The sequence below is a fragment of the Aquila chrysaetos genome, chromosome Z, assembly GCF_900496995.4.
Source record: "Aquila chrysaetos chrysaetos chromosome Z, bAquChr1.4, whole genome shotgun sequence".
Classification (NCBI taxonomy): Eukaryota; Metazoa; Chordata; class Aves; order Accipitriformes; family Accipitridae; genus Aquila; species Aquila chrysaetos.
The window spans coordinates 61,429,564-61,440,538 of record NC_044030.1 but is presented as its reverse complement, the minus strand read 5'-3'; the positions used below and the strand labels follow the sequence as shown (position 1 = coordinate 61,440,538).

At 42.1% G+C, this 10,975-nt stretch overlaps 1 protein-coding gene across 1 annotated transcript in view; it reads left to right on the top strand.

Moving 5' to 3' along the window:
* Positions 1 to 536: 536 nt before the first annotated feature.
* TBCA (tubulin folding cofactor A) overlaps positions 537 to 10,975 on the top strand; it is a 33,668-nt gene continuing 23,229 nt past the window's right edge. Inside the window, exon 1 of the mRNA XM_030005212.1 lies at positions 537 to 715. Coding sequence (XP_029861072.1) covers positions 552 to 715 — 164 coding nt within the window. The 5' untranslated portion in view covers positions 537 to 551. The remainder of the gene's footprint in view (positions 716 to 10,975) is intronic.

The window sequence follows — 10,975 nt, the reverse complement described above, 5'->3', positions numbered from 1 at the left end:
TGGAACAGGTTGCCCAGAGAGGTTGTGGATGCCCCCTCCCTGGAAGTGTTCAAGGCCAGGTTGGATGGGGCTTTGAGCAACCTGGTCTAGTGGAAGGTGTCCCTGCCCATGGCAGGGGGGTTGGAACCAGGTGATCTTTAAGGTCCCTTCCAACCCAAACCACGCTATGACTCTATGCTAGCTACATGGCCAGGGGTCGGGAGCAGGGGGTACCCTTCACAGCCCAGCCCCTGACACCATCGCGGTACCAGTCACACTACCTCAGAACAACTCCCGTTGCTGCATCTGTGGGTGGATTCGCACTTTTTTTTGCGTGCGTGCTTGTGAACAAATGGTGAAAGACACCTGGCGGCTCGAGGGGCGCCGCAGCCCCGCGTAGGCCGCTCCGCTCCGTTCCGTTCCGCTCCCGCCCGCGCCCGGCCTGGCCGCGCTGGTCGCTATGGGGACGGCGCCACACCGTAGCCCGGACGACTCCACCGGGTCGGGCGCGGGGGGAAGCGGGGAGCCCCGCCCCCGCCGCTGTGGTGCCGCCCAGGCTGGCGGCGTGGCGCATGCGCGGCGTCGCGCTGCGCAGTCGCGGCGCAGCGGCGTCCCCCTCCGAACCTGCCCCCCACCCGCGCCGCTGGGGCCCGGCCCGCGCCGCTCCCCCCTCCAGCCCCGCCATGGCCGAACCGCGCTTGAGGCAGATCAAGATCAAGACCGGCGTCGTGAGGCGGTGAGTGCGCGCGGGGCGGGGGAGGGCGCCGCGGCCGTCGCTGGGAGGCGTTGGGGGAGGCCGAGGGCGGTCCCGAGGGGGCGAGCGGAGAGCGGGCGGCTCGGCCGGGCTGCGGGCTCGGGCCGGGCTGCGGGCTCGGCCGGGCTGCGGGCTCGGCGGACAGCCCCCGCCACGGCCCTCGGGGGCTTCGCCGGGCCGGGCGGAGGAGCTGCCGGAGACGCTTCGTGCCTTGCCGGCCGTGCCTGCTGTGGGGTCGGGGAGTGGGTGGCGGTGCTGTCGCGCTGGGCTGGGCTGCCGGGGTGTGCCGGCGGGCGGCCCTGGCACAAGTTCTGCCGTGGCCGCCGGCTTCTTCCCCTGGCGCACCGCCCTCAGGAACAGGCCTTTCTTTCCCGAGACAACAGTTGAGGCGAGGGAGGGGGGCTGCTGTTCTGTGTCGTTAGTGATTCTGAGAGCCGAGGGGAGTCACGCTGCCCCGTCAGTGTGCAGGGCAGTCTCTTCGCATACCTTGCCGAGGCATGTCGTCTCACCTATTTCACCAGAATAGCTGTTGAATGGGTTGTTTCTGATTCGAAGGTTCACACCGCAAAGCCGATGGTAAATTCATCACCCGAGTCTCGATTTTGCCTAGTTTTAACACGGCCTTAATTTTTAAGAAAAGCTGCGGTTTATCTGCCTGAATCCCTCGTATTATCACTGTAAACACAAGGCTTTGGCGTTAAATGTTTGGTCACAGTGGGGTTTGTTAAGGCTACACCCTACAAAAAGGCGCTGGCTCAGGCAGAGGCAGGAATTAGTACGTGCGCCTGATCAGGATGCTAAATAGTCCAGTTCCATACAGTGAACTTTGTATTACGACTTACTTAATTTCAGTTAGTAAAAGTAGTTAGTAAAAGACTAAGTAAGACGGGCACATTTTCTAATACCTGATTAGTTTTAAAAGGTTGGACTTGAAGACTAGAAAAGTAAAATGGATACAGCTTTGTCACTCTGTTTATGCTAGATAAAGGCAACTTTGAGTTCCTAGGCTCCAAATGGGAAGCAGTTCTCAAGTACTGCCGCAAGCAAGAAATTGATTATATGATTGTAAGGTCCTGTTCCCTGTCACTGTGCAGGGCATGCAAATCATGAACTTGTGTGTTACTTTTGAGCTAGAAAGCTTTAGTGGCTTGGTGACTGCCTTTTGTTTTGGGTGCCTTTCACAATCTGTGTTATGGTTACTAGCTTCGCTGGACAGGAACATCGTAAATGTCCTCTGTACATTGTAAAGTGGATGGTGTTTTGTGCCAGTTTTTATAGACAAAATATTCTGAGGTCTGGGGAAACTAGCATTACTTAGATTAACATTTTTTCAGTCTGTGGATTCTTTTTGCTAGCTGACAGTACTTCTCTAGAGGCTTTTGAGAAAGCTGTTGTATCTAATAAGACACTGTTTTACTTTTGTAGAATTTGTAATTTGTAGAAGTTTCACTACTGGCTTATTGCTGCTGTTTGATAGTTTTACTGAGAGAACTGTGTGGTAATACTGAATACCATTTCAGGTGACCATTGCTTAATGACAAATGATCACAAAAGTTACCTGAACAAGCTTTTTTTTTTTTTATGTTCATAGATTAGGAAGCAGTGAGGAGAAAGTCTTTACTAGGCAATAAGACCCCAGCAGAGCTGGTGCAGGCCTGCATGCTCACATGGTGAATGCTGTACCATGTGGCTATGTCCTCTTGGACCTGGAAGTGGCCTAATGATGCCAACACGGTTATGCAGATAATTGCATGTGGAGCTAGCTCAGTGTCTGTATGCCACTGTCTGTAGTGCTTCTAGCTCTTAAGATTAGCTTGCATGTTCTTTTTCTCCATTTCTCTGCTTCTGCAGTTTAAGTGAGTCTGAGAGAGCTGAGAACAAGAGATTAAAATTTAGTAGTGTTTGTTGTCCTGTGTGAGCAATTTCTTTACTGTTTAGTGTGGCTCTTCTGCTTGTTCACTTGGTTTATGGAAATCATGGATGCTGGGTTTTTGTTACAAGCTCGCTGGATCCAAGTTACAGAATAGGTTGCTTAAATTCCACTGGATATTAGTGCAGTTACAGTGATACTAACACAGTTCAACTTATATACAGTCAAAATTAACATACACAAAGTTTCTAATGTTTCTACTTTGTTTCTAATAGCACCCTTTTCCTGATGTTAGTCTCATCTTTATGCTGCCCCTCTGGGTCCTAAGGCCACTGGCTCAATATGGTAGTGGGGAGGGGACAAGTTCAAGCAGGTCATCAGCATCCCAAATCCTTTGTTGAGAGGAGTATGATGTTGATTGTTTTGTACTTCTCAGAGTCTGCATTTAGAAATGCATATTAAAAAATCCACATCTTAGTTTTTCTTCATTGCTTTGCACTCCACATTTTACCTGAATTTACTGCATATGGTGTTTTATATGTGTTGAATAGTTTTTCTTTGTTATCCTAAAACTGTTTTTAGCCATCTTTCAAGGTTGCATTCCTTTGACCAATATTTGACTATTGGTGAGTTGCTTATAGCATCGGGGCATTTCAGCACCTTACTGTACTTGTGTTTTCAAGAGCTCTGCTATCATCCCATGCTCCTTCTCTCATCAGATCTGATCTTTTATGCTGCTTTTTTTATTCTAAGTCAGAGATAGCTCATTTTGTTAGTAACAAAAATCAATATAATAGTGTTATACCACATGATTGTACAAAGCTGAGCAAAAATTAAAACAAAGCAGGTAATTGTCACCTCGTCATAATACAGTTACAGTTAAACAAATAAAAAAAGTTCTAGGCCGGCCAAGACAAGTCCAGACAAAGTCTGACTATTCCCGAGAACTATTTTGTGAATAAAAATGCTGTCGCCTCTTTAAAACAATGCTTAATAAGTTACGGTATGTTTCAGGGGTACTATGTAGGTGGCATTCCTCCGAGTGGAAACAATTGCCGCTTGTGACAGGAGAAGACTTGTTGGTCCATAATGGTTTAAGCTAATCTAAATCTGAGGGGCTGTGTTACAGCCTCCTCCTCTGTGTCCTGCACAAGGACTTAGGTGGCCACCCATCTGTATATTTAGGGAGCTGATCCAGTGAAAAATAACTAGGACTTACTTCAAAATAACGTTTTGGGTTGGTTTTTTTTTTTGAGGCCTGCCTGGACCAGTTCACCACACAAATGTACATGTTTTAGGGCTAGTACAAAGAAAGGGATGAAAACATCCCTTGAGGAAGTGGTACAAATGCAGTCAACAGGATTCAGATTTGCTTTTGAAGAATGGCTGTGTGAATAAGCAAGTAGACTTAGCTTGCGTTTGTTGTGTGGTAACAATATGCACATGTACAGTTATTCTGCAGCAGCTGGTGTACTGTAAGTAAAGGTAACTAAAAAAAAAAAGGAGGGGGGGAGAAAAGGAATGTTATCTTACACTCCCTGCAGGGTTGCCAATACAGCAGCAGCTCCCGCTTCTGTGCTGCTTGCACACAGATACAAGAAGAGGTATGGCTCTGTTCCACTCCACCCTTCCTTCTCCAACTAGAAGTTTAGTTATGTACACTCTACTACAGTGGGCATGCATGTGACTTAAGTCAACTTAGGAACATTAACATTGTCCTCTTACTTTGGACTAGAACAACTATACAGGTATTTATTCCTCATGTGTGAGAAGACTCACGTAGAGACTTATTACACGTGCCATAAAGTGACTTAACACTTCAATTAATTTTCCTTAGTTTTTTCTGCATTTGCAGTTTAGAAACGGACATTGAATTTCACCTGTAATACTGATTTTCAAGCACGTTCAATGCTCAGGCTATAAGAGTATATAAAAAAAGATAAGGGTCAAGAACCATTAGGATATATTGAACTTTTTTAACATTTCATTTGTCTTTTTTTAATAATCTGCTGTAGCACATTCTTTTCTCTCATCACTTTTTTTCAAACTAAGAACAAAGCAGCTGTTCTGCTTTGGGATTTTTTTTTAGCTGTATATCATAAATTCTTTGTGTACACCTCTCGAGACTGTATTGTAGGTCATGGGTACTTTACTTGCCTTCATGTTTCTTACATTGCTATGTATCAGTGAAAGAAATTTAAACTAGGAATGGGGAGAACCTTTTGCTTTTTTTGACAAATCTAATAGCCAGGCTGTTGATGATTGCATACTTTCATTAGTTTGTCAAAAAAAGTAGCTTTGAGCATGAATAATAATATTTGCTGTATTTGTGGCTTATATCTGTCCTAACAAGCAATAATTCTGGTTTAATCACTTCAAAATAGTCTTACTGTCAGTAAATCCAAACTTAGACAACCTGCTGGACAGTGAGGGAATTGATAGGAAAAAAACCTTCTAAAAATATCTTATTCTCATTTTAGATTTAGAAAAACTACTGCAAACAAAGTAAGTTGGGTCATGTGAAAATAGCACTGACATTTGCCCATAGTTTCCATCTGATTAAGTGGAAGTGACATCAGTAGATTAGAATGAGACTAAGACAATTCACATTGCAATTGTGTTAGTTTAACTTTAACAATCTTTTAACACTCCTGTTTAAATGTGGCTGACATACCATAATTACAAATCTACAAGCCTTGATTATAGAATTTTACATCATGAACCTATGGGGAAAGTGTATTGATTTTTGTGAAGCAGCTCTTTTTTAAAACCACCTTTCTAAAACTATGGAATCTTCCCAAGATCATTCTTTTGCCTGTCACACTGGTGTTGATACTGTTTTTTCTCTTTGTAAAATATCATCATATTGCCAAGCAATTTACACTGTGATTCCCGCTGTCCCCCCTATACATGCCCCCGCCAAGCACAGAAAGTTCTGCAAGTTATACAAAACTGCTGGCCTTGTTTTAAGTATAAATTTAAACAATTCTTTTAAATTGAATTATTTTACTGGTGAGTTCAGGATACATTTTGTGCAAGTGAAGTATTGTAGAATACGCAGATATTCCTTTTGCTGTATGTTGACTGTATTGCTAATACAAGCACAAAACTAGTTCATTTTCTTGGTTACTCAAGAAACTTACTATTTCTGGTGTAAATCACAAATTTTCTCATTCTTCTGTCCACCATGTGAATTATGGCCTCTTTCTTGCTTGTTTCCCATTAGCCGCCTACACTAGCTCTGATTCTTAGCATCAATATGTTGATAAGAAACTCATGTCTCCTTTCTTTATTCTTGTTATAATTAGAAGATTGTATGCAACAACTGCTTATTAGCTCAATTAATGGGAAGGGCTGGGATATCTTCTATTATATGGGTATTGAGGAATGATCTGCAGAGTTGCTCAGCTATACTGAGTCAGCATGATAAAGCGATTTAATGTGTGTACTCTGCACATCCAAGAGCTCAGGGATTCAGGAGAGTGAATATATTGCATGCACTATTGGATACAAGCTGACTCTATTCAAATTAAATAACCCCTTTCAGAGTGCAGGAGCATGGTGCATCTGTTGTCCAGGGTTGTCACCAACTCAGTCCTGGAGTCTTAAACTTGGGTTCAGTACTAGCCAGATGTGGTTGTTGTGGTCCAGAGCTACTTAGATATGCCTTAAGTACCCTCTGTAGTGCTCCTGGCATCAGGATCAGATACAGAAAGTCCTGAGCTGGCCATGCCTTTGAAGACTGCTTCAGCCTTTTAGACTTAATAGCTTAGTCTCTGTCCCATATAAAAAAAATGCTTCATGTGAACTGGCTGAGAAAAGAGAGCACCAGCATTTACATAGTGCTGCATCAACATCTGTGGCATACATAGTCACCAACACAGGTAATTAGTTGAAGGGTAATTGCAAGTTGACTCTAGTCACCAGAAACAAAACTACTTGTTTGAAGGGGTTCCTATTTCCTTGTGTTTTTCAATGCATGCTTTCTTTTAAACTTCAGGAATACCAAACAGTACCCACACATATCTTAAGAAGCTGTGAGAAGAGCACAGTGGTTGCTGTGAAAATTGCATAGTGTGGTGTTGTTTTGAGGTTTCTAAGTGGTTTTGATTTCATTTCATTTACCTTTTGAGCAGAGCTAAACACTGGTTCCTTTTTAGAAGTATCTCACAAATTTAAATTAGTAATGGTCAGATCTTTAAAACATTGCCTCCTTCTCATTCCTTCCTCCATCCCATTACCTCTCCTAAAAAAAAAAATCAAAGCCTTTCGTGAAATGTATGATTCTGGCATCTTGGGTTTTTTGTATTTACAATTATATTCTGCCCCCTGAGGCAAAACTGTCTTGTGCATGTCCATGCTGACCATAATAATGTATTGATGTCATCATTTGAATTGGCAAAACTATGTTGCACACCAGGTTTATCACCATAGGTGTCGGTAGTGATGCAATATTATTAAGAAGGAAGGAATTTTTTTTTATTTGGGCAAGAACATATGCAAAACTGTGGCTTTGCAACCTTAAATACTTTAAGCAGTCTTTCAAAAGTTTGGAAATACAGTAGTTCCAGTTGCTTACCAACCCTAGTTTGGTGCCATTATACATACGTGTAGTACAGTTGTCTTGGTTTTGATTGTACATACTCTTTTCAAGGCATGGAGCCATGTATTGACTTATGTGGATAAAATAGGTAAAAATAATCATTTTGTGCTGAATTGGAATGTGGATCTATGGGAAAACTAAAAAAATATATTACATTTATGGTAGTGTTTTGTACACAGAAGATGAGTTACAACTGCACTAACAACCATAACCCATCCTGGCTTGACTATGAGTTAAGTATTATTAAATTATATGTATTATATAGGTGGAAATCTCATTCAGGATCAGGAGGTCCATCATATTTTCTTTAAATTGTATTAAGTCTCTTTCCTGATGCATTGTGAATTCCCTACACACCTAATATGACTGTAGTTCTATTTAATTTTGCCTATTACTGTAACACTTCAAATTTGGTTATCCCCAGTTGGGGGAAGGGCAGGGAGGGGAGGAAGTAGATTCTATGCTTTTTCTCCAAAACAAAGGTCTTGACTGACAATGATGACGTGGTTATATAGAAGGGAAATTGAAGTGGAGATCTGTGGTAACCCCAACTGTTGCCACAACAGAGGCCCCATTTCTTGTTCTTCCTTCTAGAGAAGTGAAGTTCTCAGGCTCCTTAGCATTTATAACTTTCAACTGCTGTCCTGTTCCATTCCATTCTCTCCTGGAATTTTTGCCACTGCAGAGGCTCTTCAGGATGGGCTGACAAAACTTTTCACTTCTCTCCAACTCGTCTTCAGTCCATCAGAAATGCTCTTTCAGCTCTCTTGATGAAGTAGCCTTTCCCTTCTTTGCCCCCAACCACCCAAGTTGCTTCTTGCAGTACCTCAGCAAAATCTTGATCCCCAGCCAGCATCTGCTTTTTGAGTAGTCCATAACTTAAGAGCTTTCATCCTGGTTGCATCTATTCAATTATTCCATTCCTCTGCCCTGCTCCATGCTCCTAGTGGCTGCTGGCATTCAGGGGTGCCCTAGCCAGGCAGACTTTCTCAGCAGGGCAAAAATGGGAACTTCAGTTGTTGCTATGGCAAGGATTTAAAAAAATCTGTAGGAATATATTGCAAGAGGAGGGAAATACCAGTGTTGAGGCAAAGACAGAATGTGAAGCCCTGGAGATTCAGAGAAATCTCTAGTAACAGAGATGCTATAAAGATGTTCAAACATCTGCTATAAAGATGTTCAGAAAATTATTTCAAGTTAAAAAACTGTAACTGATTTTCATACTTTTCACAGTAGTAATCCTTGATAAAAGCCAGGCTTGCAAAGTTAACCTGAAATGTCATGGTAACTCAGTTCTGTAAGCTGTAGATACAGGAGGGCCTAAAAATTATGCATATACTTGTATATGGTTACATCTTGCCTCTCAAAAGAGAAAGTTCATCTTTTAAGATGATTTTGTCACTATCAAGAAAATGAACACATAAACTTGAGATCCTGTCCAAATCAGAGTGTAGTCACTGCTAAGAAAATATGGCAGTTTGTGATAACTGTGTCGAGTATTTCTTTCCTCCTTCCTCCATCTTTCTTCCTTGACTTTTCTTCTTAGGCCCCAGTCTGTAATGTGTGTGCTTATGTAGTCTTAGTGAACCCAAGAATGTGCGTAAGCAATTTGCAAGTTTGGGACCTGATATTTTAAGCTCTGCATGTCGTGATTAGCACAGTGCCAATGCCACTGCAGTTGTTGAATTACTTGTGCTAAAATTGTGCATGGTGTTAATACATGGAATTTATTATACTATAACAACAACAAAAAAGCTGTACCCTGTACAGTTACACTAGTATGGATTTTTAGGTTTGAACTAAGTCAGCATAGATATTTCATTATCTAGTCAATACATGCTGTCAGCTTTGGGTTTTCTGTGTGCTTAGGCTGAATCCATGGCATATTAGCATATACCATGGTTAATAGTAACATTAGTTTTGAAGAGATGCATGTCCTTTCAATAGTGAAGCTATTCAGTAGCAAAATTGAGAAATCCCCTGTCATCTTCAGAGCTCCACTGAGCTTGCTCAGTCCAGCCAGGGAATTGTTTCTTGTGTTGATTTTTCTAATGCTGGAGAGCAGTCTTTATTTGGTGGCTTAAGCACATAGGTGTCATTCTAGCTCATGTAGAACCTGATTTGTTGGCAATTGCTGGAGGCTAGGGGAAACATATAAAGAGTAGTAGTGTGTGCTTGCTCTGCCCTTGTACCATTTTACCATTTTTATTCTAGGCAACCAGTAGTAGTTCCTGCCTGTGACTGTGGCTCAGGAAGGTGGAATTTTTTGTCTACCTAGTAGAGAGGATTTTTATTTCATTATGCATTCAGAAAACTTGTGAATACTTTTTTCATCTGTCAGCCTTCAGATAAACTGTGTGCCCTTCTATGATCAGAGAGGTAGATCTGCTTGCTACTGCTAATGATGCAACTACAGGAGATGACGCTAGCATTGATGTATAAGGGTAGGAACATACGTACCTTTGGGGAGTGAGAAGGGAGGGGGATTTAGGGCTCTTTCAGCAGTAGCCGGAAGTTAGAACAGTCTAGACCGCTTGCAGCTCTGCACCCTGAACAGACTAGGAGTGAAGTCCCTTGAGAAACCAGTGTCATGCCAAATTCAGAGGTCTCATTTCCCTCTCCCCCTCTCCAGTTTTCTGGTCTCTGATGCTAGTCAAACCTTTTGCTGAGCCCACTCGATTTGCTTAATGCAGGAGAAAAACTGTCAGCTTTTTTTTTTTCTTACTGTGTTAATCTCCTGCTGTTTTGGTGAACTGAATTGGCTCATGGAGAGATCGTTTGAGCATTAGTTCTGGTGGAGATGTATGCTAGGGCTGGGGGGTGGACAACACCTCTGTTCAGCAGTGGTCAGCTTTTTGACTGTCTTGAACCATCTTGTGTTACTTTGCTCTTCAGCTTGGGAGCTGAAGTGGGGGAGAGAAAGTGAGTAGAAGAAGATAGATGAGGAAGTAAATCATAACAGTATGGAAAAGGTAGTTAATGAACTACTTTTTTTTTTCTTATACCTTAAAATTCTGTCAAGCCCTTTGAGCTCTTCTGGTTTAGTCTGCAGCTTTAAAGTAATAAAACTGTGTTTTTTACACAGAACACACAAATTGTGAAATTGATTAAGTGATGTGAAAGTCAAATGTGTAAAGATTTTAAAAGGGCAGCAGCCACAGCCAGGACCTGACTTATTGTCTATTAAACATTGATGGTTTAGTTTTGTTTTGCAGTGTTAAAAAGTCCTTAACTTGATTTCTAGAGGCAGGTATACCACAGGAAACATCACTTTAGACTTGATTTGTTTCTTTATACTCTTCCCCTAGTAGTTAACTCCTGGCTGGCACTGGAGACAGGGTCCAGAATAATTGGATCTTATGTTTCTACTTTTTCATTCTGAAAGACTGAGAGAAGCTAGTAAAATACTATTATTTTGTTTGGGTTATTTTTCCCTGTTTCTAGGGGTGTAGACTTCTGCTTCAGGGTCCATGAAAAATAACCACAGAAAACAAGCTTGTTGTCAGTAGATTTAAACCAGGTATGTGGGAGTCTTCGCTTCCATTGAACATTTATGTGGAGTTCTGAAAGCTGAAAAAAGCTATTATAAAAGGAGACTTAAGTATGAGAATAAGCTAATATTAGTTGTATGCAGTTGTTTGTCAGTTTTTACTTACTTAATTTTGGTTGTCCAAGGAGAGGAAGGACTTGAGAATTTTTGGTCAGTAGATTTATTTTAAAAGGCGGAAAACAAAAGGAAAATGTCAGTCACTAGCTGGTACCTTAATTA